Genomic DNA, 14,146 nt, shown 5'->3' with positions numbered 1-14,146 from the left:
TGGGGCCAGACAGGGTGGGTAAAGACTGGGGAACTGGGGGGCTCTAGGAGAGAGGGGAGGGGATAGAAACTGAGAACGCGGGGGCGGGAAAGGCTCCTGTTGGCAGCGGCCCTGGGAGACTCTAAGGGGGCGTTCAGCCCGCGTTGTGGGGGGGAGTGAAAGGTGAGGGGGGAGGGGAACTGGGAGTTGCAGTGGGGTGGCGGGGGCTAGGCGGGCGGGTGGAACGACGGACTGCCTGGCGAGTGGGGCACAGGGCCAGGGCGGGGAACGCCTCTCCCCACAGGGGGCGCTGTATGTTGGTGGGGGGAGTGGTCATTTGCACTAAAGCCTGTGGAAATGCTTGTCGGTTGTGGTGGGGGCGATTCAAGAGAAATCCAAGTGGATGATGGGGTGTGTCCCAGAGCCTATATAAGAAGGAATTCTGGCGAAGACCACCTCTTCTGTCCTCTTTTCTACCCCTAACCTACAGCCTATATCCAGTCATCCTCATGGACCCCAGTGATTTCCCCAGTCCGTTTGACCCGTTGACCCTGCCAGAGAAGCCCCTGGCTGGAGACCTTCCAGTTGACATGGAATTTGGAGAGGATCTACTGGAATCCCAGACTGCCCCAACTCGAGGATGGGCCCCCCCTGGCCCTTCTCCATCCTCAGGAACCCTGGACCTGCTTGATACCCCTGCTGGCCTGGAAAAAGACCCTGGAGTCCTGGATGGAGCCACTGAGCTGCTGGGGCTGGGAGGGCTGCTCTATAAAGCCCCCTCCCCCCCAGAGGTGGACCATGGTCCTGAGGGGACCCTTGCATGGGATGCAGGAGATCAGACCCTAGAGCCTGGACCAGGGGGCCAGACCCCTGAGGTGGTGCCACCTGACCCAGGGGCTGGGGCAAATCCCTCTTCACCTGAGGGGCTACTAGAGCCTTTGGCTCCAGATTCTCCAATAACCTTGCAGTCCCCACATATTGAAGAGGAGGAGACCACCTCCATAGCTACAGGGCGAAGGGGCTCCCCTGGGCAGGAGGAGGAGCTTCCCCAAGGGCAGCCACAGAGCCCAAATGGCCCCCCCAGCCCTTCAGTGGGAGAGACTCTGGGGGATGGAATCAACAGTTCTCAGACTAAACCTGGGGGCCCTAGCCCCCCTGCACACCCTTCCTTGCCAGGTAGGTTGCCTGATCAGCTGGAAAATCAAGGATGGGGAGAGGGTGGGGGTAAGGAGGGTGGCTGTGTGTTTGGGGAAGAAGTTGTGGGAGGAGGGTGGAGAGATAAGCGTAGGGATGTGTATGGAGGAGTTGGGAGTTTGGAAGGAGGAGTGGGGGTGTGGTGAAGAAGGTTAAGGAAAGTAGGGGTAGGGGGAGCTCAGTGGCTGTGGAGGAGAAATAGGGGTGAGTTTCAGGGGGTGAGTTGAGAAGACTGGGTTCGGTGGCAGAGGTTCCCTTTTTCTTCCCCCAGTGGGCTTTTGGTACCAGGGTCCTCCTTCCTTCGGGATTTGGGGAGGACACCAGGCTTCTTGGTTCTAAGATCTTTCTAGCTGTTTTGTTCTAGATGAGACTGGGGTTTCTGGGTTTGATGAATGATAACTAGGCTCTGGAGCCACCAAGTGCATAGTGATTTCAGAGGAATGGTAGACATGCAGGGCCTAGGATTGTGTCTCTGATAGGGGAGGGCCAGCCTAGACTTGAGAGGCTCGCATTTCTCCCCAATTCTGCCTAGTGTTGTGCCTCTCCCAGGCTGTGACCAGGGTCTTAGGGCTTACATAACCACCTCAGTCCAGGGGAACCTCCCCATACATTAATGCTTCCTTTTTCCCTTGCTACCTTTGGGTGGTTGCATTTGTTTTTGTTGATAAACTATAAATGCTTGATGAAAGGTGTGTTACTTGTATTTCCTTAACTCCCAATGATTGGGACAGAAAGCTGGTGGGAAGGTAGGATTTTTTTCATGGAGAATAGCTGCGCGCCGCCCCCCCTCCTTAGTGCAGAGCTCAAGGTAACCCTGAGAGGGGCCCCAAGAAGCCACAGGCACTCGAGTTTTCCCTTTCAGTTTTGAGTAAGTTCTTCCCCAGGAATGGAGGTGGGGGTTGGGCCAGGGAGGGGGTGGTGAAGGCAGGCTCAAGATTTAGGTTGCTTTCTGCTTCCTTTGCAGGAGATGGCCTGACTGGGAAGGCAAGTGAGAAGCCGCCTGAGAGGGTGAGGGGGGGAGGGGATTGGAAGGAGTCTGGTTCCCCCTGTAGCTCTGGGAAGGACAGACCCTTCATTTTCCCTCCCAGATGTTGCTCTGTGGAGGGTGTGTGTGAGGAGAGTTAGGAGGAGGGAGGGAGTGCTTGTATCTATTGCTTCTTAAGGAGAAGGTCCAGCCTCCTTTTCTCCCCTCCTCCTAAGGGCAGGGCCAAGGGTCCCTACTCTCCCTTCCCCCTCCTATTTCTGTACCCCCCCCAAACCCTGTACTAGTGCAGCTGGCCCTTTAGCCTGCCCCTGGTGTCAGCTTTCCTCCCCTCCCCATGTTTCCAAGGTGCAGAAGAGAAGCGAACGCGTTAGAAGAGTAGAGCCTCCAAAACCTGAGGTTGTGGATTCCACTGAGAGCAGTGAGTAGGCCTTGAGGAAGTGTGACCCAGTGGGATGTGGCGGCCACGGATCTCAGGGCTCCTGTAGTGCCGCACTCTGCAGAGTGCAAAGCGCCTGTCTCTGCTCTGGGTTGGCATGGGAACCAGGGGCAGTGGGGGAAATTGAAAACAAGAGCAGTGAGAATGGAGTTTCCTGTTTCAGCTCTGCCATCCCTGTCCCTGAATCTTCTCACTTGGATCCCTTCCTTCCCCTCCCTGGGAGGTTACAGAGTAACTAAGGGAGAGTGACACCGGGTGGCTTGAGATTCCAATGTAATGGGGCGGGGTATAAAGCCAAGAACTGCAGGGATTGGGGATCCCAGGATCAGCTGAGCTACCTGTTGGTCAGGTGATGGCTGGAGGCCTGGTCCCTCAGCCTTTTCTCCCCACCCCTCCCCCCTCTTCCTCAGTTCCAGTGTCAGATGAGGATTCTGATGCCATGGTAGATGACCCCAACGATGAGGACTTTGTGCCATTCCGGCCCCGGCGCTCTCCTCGCATGTCCCTACGCTCGAGCGTGGCACAGAGGACTGGGCGCTCAGCAGTAGGCACCAAGATGACTTGTGCCCACTGCCGGACACCACTGCAGAAGGGCCAGACGGCCTACCAGCGCAAGGGGCTGCCACAGCTCTTCTGCTCTTCATCCTGTCTCACCACCTTCTCCAAGAAGCCCTCCGGCAAAAAGACCTGTACCTTCTGCAAGAAGTACGTGAGGGTCCCGGGCTGTGGGGAGGGCAGGGATCGGGCTGGGAGTAAAGGGTGAGACAGAGACTATGTTAGCAAGAACCTAGCAAAGTGGAACTGGGAGAGAGGTGATTTAGGGAGGGGATCCGAGAGTATTTTGGTTCTGTGGTCATTGATCCCAGAGGAGGGGGGTGGAGGCTGATGAAATGAGAGGGTGGTACTGAGTGAATGTGCAAACCTGTCCCCACCTCCAGGGAGATCTGGAACACCAAGGACTCAGTTGTGGCGCAGACTGGTTCAGGAGGCTCCTTCCATGAGTTCTGCACGTCTGTCTGTCTCTCTCTGTATGAGGCCCAGCAGCAGCGCCCAATCCCCCAGTCTGGGGATCCCGCCGATGCCACTCGCTGCAGCATATGCCAGAAGACTGGAGAGGTGAGGAAGCTCGATGGGGGCTAATTTACAGAGCCTGGCCAGCCCTGAGCTGCCCCTGCAATCCTGGGGCTGCAGGGGCCAGGCCCTGTGGAAGAGGGGAGTGGGGAGGGGTAGCAGCCATCGTGAGGGAGCGTATTCAAGGATAGAGCTTCTCCAGGATGTGTGCAGCTGGCCTTCCTTGCCTCCCAGGACCTCACCATCAAGTCGGCAGCCCGATGTGCAGGTTGGGGGGTCCCTGGGCCCACTGTCTGCTGTGAAGGTCTAGGGTGAGGCGGGGCGGGCCGTCCTTGCACTAGGGTGGGTGGTGGTGGCCAGGCCCTAGCTCAGGGTATGTGTGTGTGTGTATGTGGCAGGTCCTGCACGAGGTCAGCAATGGCAGCGTGGTGCACCGGCTCTGCAGCGACTCTTGCTTCTCCAAATTCCGGGCCAACAAGGGACTGAAAACCAACTGTTGTGACCAGTGTGGGGCTTACATCTACACCAAGACCGGGAGCCCTGGCCCCGAGCTCCTCTTCCACGAGGGCCAACAAAAGCGGTTCTGCAACACAACCTGCTTGGGGGCGTACAAGAAGGTGGGGCCGAGGGAGTAGTGCATTAGAGGGCTGTGGAAGGGGGTGCGGTCCTTGGGTGAGAAATAAAGGTGCCTGATGGGTCGAGGGCTGGGAGAAATAAAACAAATAAAGGGGGTTTCAATTGTATCTGTTATGTTTTATTTTTGAAGCTGGCTGGTGGATACACAGGTCTTTGTTATCTCATCATCTATACTTTTTTTGTATGCCTGAAATATTTCATGTTTTAAAAATTTAAAAAAATAAAAGTGAAGGGACAAATCCAGCCTCAGCCTCTCCTTCCCCATCCTCACAGAAAAACACACGGGTGTACCCATGTGTCTGGTGCAAGACCCTGTGTAAGAACTTTGAGATGCTATCCCATGTGGACCGTAATGGCAAGACCAGCTTGTTCTGTTCCCTGTGCTGTACCACCTCTTACAAAGTGAAGCAGGCAGGGCTCACTGGTAGGTGCAAAGCCCTCTTCTCTGAGACCCCTGCTGGCCTTCCTTCCACCTCCCATACTCCCTTCTTCTAAAGTAACCCCTGCTGCCCGACTTCAGCCCCAACCACATCTTCCCGTGGATTTCCTGTTCCATCTCTGCACTGCCTTACACCTTCTGTGTGCTCTCTCTCTCTTTCTCTCTCTCTCTCTCTCTCTTTCTCTCTCTCTCTTTCTCTCTCTCCTTTTCTCTCTATGCCCCAGGCCCTCCCCGACCCTGCAGCTTCTGCCGCCGCAGCCTCTCTGACCCCTGTTACTACAACAAGGTTGATCGCACAGTCTACCAGTTCTGCAGCCCCAGCTGCTGGACCAAGTTCCAGGTACTCCAAACCCTGGACCAGGGATAAAGGGTGTGGCGACGTAGAGAGGGTATGAGATTTGGGGTAGGTAGGCCTGGGCAGAGCAAAGAACAAGCCTGACTTCCCCTACCCCTACCCACCCACCACACACATCTTGCCCCTCCCTTACTTGTCTTCCTTCCCTCCAGCGCACAAGCCCCGAGGGGGGCATTCACCTGAGCTGTCACTACTGCCACAGCCTCTTCAGTGGCAAGCCTGAGGTCTTGGACTGGCAGGTAAGATCCCCACCCCCACCCACATCTCGCTACACAGAGACATCTGTCTGAAGGGGTCCTTCCACTTGGCTCTCGCCAGGTCCAGATGTCACAGCCCTGTCCTCCCCGCCCTGTGCCCCTGTCCCAGGACCAGGTGTTCCAGTTCTGCTGTCGTGATTGCTGTGAGGACTTCAAGCGTCTTCGGGGTGTGGTGTCCCAGTGTGAGCACTGCCGGCAGGAGAAACTCCTGCATGAGAAGCTCCGATTCAGTGGGGTGGAGAAGAGCTTCTGCAGCGAAGGTAAGGAGATGGGGAAGGGGCAGAGGGCTCTGTACCTCACAGCTGGGGAGAATGGCAGATTAAGTAAGGAGGGCTTGCAGTGTGGTCCGCGGGGCCAGGGCCTTCTGCTCAGGATGCTCTACCCCGTCTGTCCCCAGGCTTTGGGCACGGGAGGTTGTTAGAGGTTTCAGGTGCACCGCCTTGAAAAGGTTGGGTCTCACAGCCATGGAGATTTCTGCGTCTCTGGACTCTTCCCTCTCGCCCCCTTTCCAGGCTGTGTGCTGCTGTACAAACAGGACTTCACTAAGAAGCTGGGATTGTGTTGTATCACTTGTACTTACTGCTCCCAGACCTGCCAGCGCGGAGTCACCGAGCAACTGGACGGCAGCACCTGGGACTTCTGCAGCGAGGACTGTAAGAGCAAGTACCTGCTGTGGTACTGCAAGGTAAGGGGGGCAGCACGTTACAAAGGAGGGAAAAGGTGGCAGGGAACATGGGCTCTTGTGCTGCCATCAGGGTGTGGGCTGATCTCCAGGGAGGGGGCTCCGGCTTACCCAGCCTCCAAGGGAAGCAGCACGGCTTATCCCAGGGCAGAGGGCCCAGCACATTTTAGGGAGGCAGGTCTGACCATCCTGTTGACACCCTCAGGCTGCCCGGTGCCATGCCTGTAAGCGCCAGGGGAAGCTGCTGGAGACCATCCACTGGCGTGGGCAGATCCGTCATTTCTGCAACCAACAATGTCTGCTGCGTTTCTACAGCCAGCAGAACCAACCCAACCTGGATACCCAGAGTGGGCCCGAGAGCCTCCTGAACAGTGAGTCCTGGGCAGGGGGCACAGTCTGTTAGAACTGGCCTGGACTCTTCTGGTCCTGGGCCTGGCCCCTTTCTTCTTCCTCTCCCGCTTTCACCTCATCCCTGGCCAGAGGTCCTAGTACTGCATTCTCTTTCAGCTTCCAGACTGTAGAGGTACTAGAGGAGTCTCGTTTCAAGGTTCTGAGAGTTAGATCCTACTGATTTTCTATAAGGGATTTATTGTAGGGAATGAGTACCTGCCCAGGTAGGGTGGGGCATATGGGGACTGTGGTTAGTTTTAAGAGAGAAGGAAGTGTTGGCATAAGCTCTGCCTTTAGTGAGAGTGAAGGCTGTTGTTTCTAGAATGTTACCCTGGCCCCTCCGCACTCCAGGGGTACTAAACTCCTGAGGGCCATCTAAATGGAAGGCCTTAAATTATGGGTCATTGGGGGGACACTATTTTTCATCCTTGGCATCCAGGAGCAAAGAATCTTTTTGGCCACTATTGCTGGGACCTAGAGAAGACTAGACCTGGGGGCGGGGGTGGAGGGAAAATTTGAGACTTCCCATTCGTATTTGGTGTTCTCTTAATGAAGCTCTCCTGGAGCAGGGGTGAGAAAAATGGAGAGCTAGTGCCTCAGATGAGAGCTTTCGTTTGCTTTGATCTACAGGTCAGTCTTCTGAGGCGAAGCCCCAGACACCCTCTCAGACCAAAGTGGAGAACAGCAACACTGTAAAGACCTCAGAGGAAAATGGGAATCTGGGCAAGGTCAGGGCAAAAGCCAGGGGGTAGGATGGTCTCAGAGGAGGGTACCGTAGTCAGCAGCACTAAAATTCCTTTGTCTTTGCAGATCCCTGTGAAGATCCGAACAGCCCCCGCTGCTCCCACCCCTCCTCCACCCCCACCGCCCCCAGCAACACCCCGCAAAAACAAAGCTGCCATGTGTAAACCACTGATGCAGAATCGGGGGGTCTCCTGCAAGGTGGAAATGAAGTCCAAAGGGAGTCAGACAGGTGAGTGAGGGTGCCGAGCCGCCACAGGCTGTATTCCATGGTCTTGGGCCTCCAGCCCTGTGCCTGGGAGCTGGACAAGGGGGTTTCTTAGGTGGCCGAAGCGTCCTGCATATTGTCGTCCTAGAATCCCAGAGTTGTCTCTCAACATTTGGTTCAAGGGCAGTTTTGTGACACTGAGCACGTGTTAGAGCTTTGCGGGGGTAACAAGCACCAGGTCCTGGGTCAGATGTGACCCATCTGGCAGGCGCTCTGAGAAGACCCCTTTTTTGTCAGCAGAAGAGTGGAAGCCACAGGTGATCGTGCTGCCCATCCCAGTGCCCATCTTTGTGCCAGTGCCTATGCATCTGTACTGCCAGAAAGTCCCGGTGCCTTTCTCAATGCCTATCCCGGTAAGTTTTCCTGCCCTTCCTGGTGGGGGCCTCCTTTACCCTCCCAGGCTTGAGACCCACCCTGCCCCCTCCCTCTCACCAGCCGTTCCTCTCATCTGCTGGTATGGTTCTTGGCGTTTAGTTGGGATTCGTGCCTCCAGGTGCCTGTGCCCATGTTCCTGCCCACTACCTTGGAGAGCACAGACAAGATTGTGGAGACCATCGAGGAGCTGAAGGTGAAGATCCCTTCTAACCCCTTGGAGGCCGACATCCTGGCTATGGCAGAAATGATTGCAGAGGCCGAGGAGTTAGACAAGGCCTCATCTGACCTTTGTGGTATGCCATGGACAGCGGCGGTGAGGGAGACAGGGTGCTGCCAGTCTGTCTCTGCCTAAGGGGGCGGAGAGTGGTGATCTCGGTGCCTGGCGGGATGGGGGAATAGTTGGGATCAGCCCCTGAAAGCCAGTTGAGGGCGCCAAGTAGGAGCTGCAGGGACTAAGCCAACCTCTCTGCCTCCCAGATCTCGTGAGCAACCAGAGTGCAGAGGGACTTCTGGAAGACTGCGACCTGTTTGGGCCAGCTCGGGATGATGTCCTGGCCATGGCCGTCAAGATGGCCAATGTGTTGGATGAGCCTGGGCAAGACTTGGAGGCGGACTTCCCCAAGAGTGAGTAGGATTCGGGGCGTGCCCGCCGTGTACAGTAGCATTTGCGCTATCAGGAAAGGAGTGTTCCTTGTTACCCCGAGCATGACCCTAAACAGAAGACTGTCACAGGGAGTGGTGCCAGAGATACCGGGACAGGCAGACTATTCTATGCTTGAATCTTGTTGTTGTTGTTTTTTTAATTGTGGTAAAACACATAACATAAAATTTACCATCTTAACCATGTTTAAAAGTTTACAGTTCAGTAGTGCTAGGAACATTCCCATTGTTGTGAGTTTTTGTGTGTATGTGCCTCTGAGCACGTTCTCAGTATATAGCTTTGTCCTGGTGACCACGATGAAGCTGTCTGGGAGGCTCATCTCTAGTCAGGTGAACAAGTAGCAGGGGTGGGGTGGGAGGACTACAGGGTTGAGGTCTTAGAAAATTGATTTCTTCTTCCTTTCCCCTCTAGATCCTTTAGATATTAACCCCAGCGTAGATTTCCTGTTTGATTGTGGCCTGGTAGGGCCTGAGGACGTGTCTACTGAACAAGACCTTCCCCGAACCATGAGGAAGGTGAGGGCTGGGGCTGCTGTATCCACAAAAGAGGGATGGAGGCTCAAAGGGCGGGGTGGGGGGTGGCTTTCGTAGCCACGTCAGCAGCCTTAGTTTCGCCTTCCCTAGCCTCCTTTCTCCACCACTGTGAGTGCTAAGGTACAGCCAAACTCTGCTCTCTCCCCAGTTCATCAGAGGTTATAAGAGCTGTTCCTGGGGTTCTGCGCCGTGGAAGCTTGCTGTGTTCTTTCATCAGTCCCCACCTCCCCTGGTGGTGAACACTGTCCTGACTAGCTTCCATGGTGCCCTGGCCTTACCTCCACCACTCCCTCCTTTCTCTTCCCCTCCAGGGTCAAAAGCGGCTGGTGCTTTCAGAGAGCTGTTCCCGGGACTCCATGAGCAGCCAGCCTAGCTGTACTGGACTCAACTATTCATATGGTGTCAATGCTTGGAAGTGCTGGGTGCAGTCAAAATACGCCAATGGAGAAACCAGCAAGGGTGATGAGCTGCGCTTTGGCCGTAAGTACCCAGGCGGGGAGCAGGGGCAGAGCTGTGATTCAGCTGTAGATGTCTACAAGTGATAAGGCTGTGATCACTTAAGGGTATCCTGTGAAGATGGGGAGCAGTTGCAGAATAAGGGGAGATGCCATCTAGGTTTCAAGGCTGAGGGCTCTTTGTGTAATTGGTGGGTTTGTTCTGGAGCTGGACGTGACTAAGGGGTGAAGAGGTTAATGGTGGAGCTAAAGGAAATTCTTAATGTGCAGTTGTCTTAATGCCAGCCACCTCCACTGTGTATCACTGCAGCCAAACCTATGCGTATCAAAGAGGATATTCTGGCCTGCTCAGCTGCTGAGCTCAACTACGGTCTGGCCCAGTTTGTGAGAGAAATCACTCGACCCAATGGTGAACGATATGAACCTGACAGTATCTACTATCTGTGTCTTGGCATCCAACAGGTACCCCTTGCGCCCTGCCTCACTTGCCGTCACTTAACACAGCAGGCAGGGTCCCACCAGAAATGGTCCTGTCCCACTCCCTGTTCCTCACCTTGTTTCCTGCCTTGAACAGGCAGCTTGCCTTTCATCTCCTACTCTAGACACGACAAGAAATGAGAATACTCTTCTAAAATCAAAGCTGTGTTCCAGGACTTTTGACCAAGGAGCAGTCTTCATTGCTCTGCGGGTCCCTTTGTCATCCTGAAACTCACTTTAGGAGGGGAGGGATGGGCAGAGCTGGGTTCCCTGAGTGGTGGGGTAATGTTTGGTTCCCACTGGGAGACGTCAGCCATGCCTCAGCTGACAAGGGGGTCTGGGCTTGTGAAGAAGCGGCTGTGACACATCTCTTCCAGACTTCCTCCTCTTCCAGCAAGGCCTCAGCTCCTCAGAGCTGTAGGTATACCTGGGGAAAACCACTCTGGATCGCTAAATCCAGCAGCTGTTTCCCATGGGCTCCTAACGGTCAAGGTCGCCATGCGTGGGGCCTTCGGTCTCATCGTCTTTCCTCTAGGGCCTAGAGTCTAACTCTATGTGTGTCTGTTTTTCTTTTTCCAGTACTTGTTGGAAAATAACCGAATGGTGAACATTTTCACGGACCTTTACTACCTGACTTTTGTTCAAGAACTCAACAAGTCTCTGAGTACCTGGCAGCCCACACTCCTCCCCAACAGTAAGGGACAGGGACTTAGCAACCCCTCCGCCCTTTCCTCCTTTCTTCCAGTGCACCATTCTGAGTCCAGGGCTCTTGGGTCTGCCACTCTTCACAGAAGGGTCTGAGCACAGACGTGTGTAGTGGGGTCCCTCAGGGTTAAGAGCTAGAGGAGCCAGAGCCCCTGTCCTTGAACATAAGGAGGGGATCAAGACTTAGGTCTGAAGAGCTATCTCTGGGACCCAAAATGGTGACCAGGGTTTGAGTGGTAAGTGAAGGAAAAAAAGGAAGAAGTTGTGGGGCTCCTCAAGGTTTACGTCGACCTGCCTGTAACCTGAGGATGGTGAGCGAAGCTCTGAATGCAGGTGGAAACTGTTAAAAAATAATATCCCCCCCAAAAACCCCCACCCAATACCGAACCAAAACAAACCCCAAAATCCAGCCCTCCTGTGCAGTATAGCGAGGCGTCAGGGTTTTACGTGCAATGGTCCCTCACCGAATGAGTCTGGCGTGCCCAGTGCTTGTGAGCCGGACATGTGGGAGCAGAAGTGGTTGGGTTTGTGTAGTCAATCCCTCCTGACCAGCCTCTCCCCCTTGCCCGTTGCAGATACGGTGTTCTCCCGAGTGGAGGAAGAGCACCTCTGGGAGTGTAAGCAGCTGGGGGTCTACTCACCCTTTGTCCTTCTCAACACCCTCATGTTCTTCAACACTAAGTTTTTTGGGCTGCAGACGGCTGAGGAACACATGCAGCTCTCCTTCACCAACGTGGTGCGGCAGTCCCGCAAGTGTACCACCCCTCGGGGCACCACCAAGGTGGTGAGCATCCGCTACTACGCCCCTGTCCGCCAGAGGAAAGGGCGAGGTACGAAGCTGCCCCCTCCTTTGCTTTTCCCCCCTCTCTACTTTCCCCTTCCGCGCCCCACCGTGCCACCGGGTGGGCCCTCTCCATTGCCCCCAGCTTCTCTATCCTTCCGTTCCTGGGTTTGCAGAAAAGATGAAAACAGCCAGTACTTCAATCCGATGGGCAGTGGCTATTGCATAAATAGGAGGTCACCAAGCTGCCTGTTTCCCACTTTTCCTCATTTCAGGGCAGTTTACTTTTGGGGCTGGGGGGGTGGGTGTTGGACAGGTGGGAAACTGTTAGGGGTGTTTGGCTGAGGGGAAGAGTTGACAAGAGTGAATGACAGCCTTTCCATCGCTCTTTGCTAGTGGGCATAACTGCCACAGCACCTTGGTTTCCATTCTGGCCCTGGAATCAGTTCCCAAGGTCCCTTCTGAACCTGAGCCTCTACCAGGACTAATGTGCCAGGGGCTGGCGCCATCGCTGTTTATCCCAGAAGGCAACCCCAATCTTGCAGTAGGGTCTGTTTTGTCAGTTTTTCCGTGTAACTTCTGAGATCACCTCTTCAGGAAATCAACTTGGGGAAGATGATGGAGACTTTAGCAATGAAAACCAGGGTACACTGCAGAGCAACACCCTGCAGAGCGTTGGGTTGGTACAGAGAGACTGACAGACTCGTCTTCTGCCTTTATTTCTCCATGAGACTGTTTTGTGTCCTGAGGCCTTCCCCCTGTGCCCTAGACTGTGCTCTTGGAGGTGCCTCGTTGAGACTGCACTTTTAAGGAGTCTGGTTCATTCGTCTCCTCCACAGACACCGGTCCTGGGAAACGGAAGAGAGAAGACGAAGCCCCCATCTTAGAGCAGCGTGAGAACCGCATGAATCCCCTCCGCTGCCCTGTCAAGTTCTATGAATTCTATCTCTCAAAATGGTGAGTTGGCAGGTTCGCAGGAATGGCATTAGCGGGGGGGAGGGACCCACAGGCTCTACTTCGCCCAGGAACTGATCTCTGTCCTTCCGCCCCCCCCCCCCCACCCCCACCATTGCAGTCCCGAAAGCCTCCGGACTCGCAACGATGTGTTCTACCTGCAACCTGAGCGGTCCTGCATCGCCGAGTCACCTCTCTGGTATTCTGTGATCCCCATGGACCGCAGCATGTTGGAGAGCATGCTCAATCGTATTCTGGCTGTGCGTGAGATTTATGAGGAGCTGGGTCGTCCCGGGGAGGAAGACCTGGACTAAGTCCACGTGCTTCCCGGATCCATCTTTCACACCAATGTCTGTCCCGTGGCCACGTCCCACAGGGCGATTGGCCCAGGAACCAATGCTACTCATTCTGAAGGGCCCTGACTGCCCTTTTCTACTCATCCATTCCCTGCCTTCCCTAGGAGTCCCTGGCTTTTGTCTTCTCCCAAACCACTTGACAACCGCAGGGCCCCAGTTCTCTGTACTGAGGGACTGGTCTCCCAGTGATGGGCAAAAACCAGCTAAGCCATTTTCTTTATGTTTCAGAGTAAACCCCTTCTCCTGGGGCGAGACTCTGGGTGGAGTGTTAATGGCTCTGGTGATCCTGTTGGCTTTGGGTTTCCTGACCCATCCCACATAGGTAAAGGCCCTTGTTCCTAGGTTTGGCCAAGGGAAGAACCCAGCTGCCTTCTCTGCCCTGTGCCCACTCCCTTCTCTACTCTTCCCCGGTACCAAGCTAAAGGGTCTTGTATGAAAGATACGAGAGAAACCATGAAAGTAACGAGGGGACCATTTACCTAAAACACAGAGCTTAGGCACTCTTCCCCTCCCATGAGATAACTCGTGGTTGGAACCTCCTCGCCACCTTGTTGCCCCTCTCCACCCCTGCAAGCATCAACCCTTGGTGCTGCGATTAAAAAAAAATCTTCCAAATGCTTTCTTTCCCTCAAAGGCAGAGAATGACTCTTTAAGTATGGGGAGCAGACTCCTGTCCCCTTGGTTTATGTGTTTGTCTCTCTCTGCCATCTTAGGTTGGCATGAGCCATGGTGTCAACATGCTTAGCCCCCTTCTGTAACTGCTTCCCTTTAGTTCAGTGGACAGAGTTCCCAAGGCAAAAACTACCTTGTGACTTGGGTTGGGGCTGGGTTCCCCACTCTTGTTCTTCCCCCATCGTGAGAGCCAGGCCAAGCCTGTGGGGGCCCTGGGTCATGCAGGATGGGATCTGTAGTCAAAGGATAGGTGAGGAGCTGTGGGCGTGGGTCCTGCCCCCACTGCCTCCATCTCCTCTCTTCCCCATCTTGCCTCTGTAGTTCCAGAAAACTCTTAGCACCTGGGAAAGGGGGTACCCAGTTCTTTCCCTGTTGGCTTTGCTGTTCCCCCGCCTCCTTTTTGTGTTTTTATAACTGTCACCAGTTTAGCCACTGTTTAAATTGTATATATTGTTCTGAGGCGCCTGGCCTGTCCCTTCAGTGAGCCATGCCCGCCCTTGTGTTGTAGTGAGAAGCTGTTGTCACGACTAACCTTCTGTCTCTGGAATTGTTTGTTTCAAATAAAGAGTTAAAATTGTCTTCTGCCTTCACTGGGGGAGGGAGAGCAGTGTATGGAGAGGTGAGGGATATAGAGGAGCCATGCTGGACCACTTCAGATCTCTCAAGGTATAAAGAAGTGAGGTGTCCCACCACAGGTTGAGAATCATTTTTACCCAGCTCACTGAACGGACCCACTAGGAGTAT

General features: G+C 54.7%; 1 protein-coding gene across 4 annotated transcripts in view; it reads left to right on the top strand.

Annotated features, from left to right (window-relative positions):
* The window catches only part of ZMYM3 (zinc finger MYM-type containing 3), a 15,219-nt gene extending 1,238 nt beyond the window's left edge, over window positions 1-13,981 (top strand). For 2 of the 4 annotated variants that reach the window (XM_029240908.1, XM_029240907.1), the window contains exons 2-25: window positions 470-1,155; window positions 2,138-2,181; window positions 2,504-2,576; window positions 3,005-3,299; window positions 3,533-3,710; window positions 4,064-4,282; window positions 4,575-4,725; window positions 4,965-5,080; window positions 5,248-5,334; window positions 5,462-5,612; window positions 5,865-6,037; window positions 6,240-6,405; window positions 7,055-7,152; window positions 7,235-7,397; window positions 7,674-7,786; window positions 7,927-8,101; window positions 8,286-8,432; window positions 8,881-8,984; window positions 9,314-9,482; window positions 9,768-9,919; window positions 10,514-10,628; window positions 11,215-11,469; window positions 12,260-12,377; window positions 12,496-13,980. In XM_029240908.1, the coding sequence (XP_029096741.1) occupies window positions 489-1,155; window positions 2,138-2,181; window positions 2,504-2,576; window positions 3,005-3,299; window positions 3,533-3,710; window positions 4,064-4,282; window positions 4,575-4,725; window positions 4,965-5,080; window positions 5,248-5,334; window positions 5,462-5,612; window positions 5,865-6,037; window positions 6,240-6,405; window positions 7,055-7,152; window positions 7,235-7,397; window positions 7,674-7,786; window positions 7,927-8,101; window positions 8,286-8,432; window positions 8,881-8,984; window positions 9,314-9,482; window positions 9,768-9,919; window positions 10,514-10,628; window positions 11,215-11,469; window positions 12,260-12,377; window positions 12,496-12,688 (4,122 nt within the window). In that variant the 5' untranslated portion in view covers window positions 470-488 and the 3' untranslated portion in view covers window positions 12,689-13,980. Of the gene's footprint in view, window positions 1-469; window positions 1,156-2,137; window positions 2,182-2,503; window positions 2,577-3,004; window positions 3,300-3,532; window positions 3,711-4,063; window positions 4,283-4,574; window positions 4,726-4,964; window positions 5,081-5,247; window positions 5,335-5,461; window positions 5,613-5,864; window positions 6,038-6,239; window positions 6,406-7,054; window positions 7,153-7,234; window positions 7,398-7,673; window positions 7,787-7,926; window positions 8,102-8,285; window positions 8,433-8,880; window positions 8,985-9,313; window positions 9,483-9,767; window positions 9,920-10,513; window positions 10,629-11,214; window positions 11,470-12,259; window positions 12,378-12,495 lie in introns of all 4 variants that reach the window. The other 2 variants (XM_029240910.1, XM_029240909.1) reach the window with 2 other exon arrangements.
* Window positions 13,982-14,146: the final 165 nt, after the last annotated feature.

Source organism: Monodon monoceros, unplaced genomic scaffold (assembly GCF_005190385.1).
Source record: "Monodon monoceros isolate NGI ecotype Baffin Bay Population unplaced genomic scaffold, NGI_Narwhal_1 Super_Scaffold_22, whole genome shotgun sequence".
Taxonomy (NCBI): Eukaryota; Metazoa; Chordata; class Mammalia; order Artiodactyla; family Monodontidae; genus Monodon; species Monodon monoceros.
The sequence above is the reverse complement of the archived record's forward strand: the minus strand, read 5'-3'. Positions and strand labels throughout refer to the sequence as shown.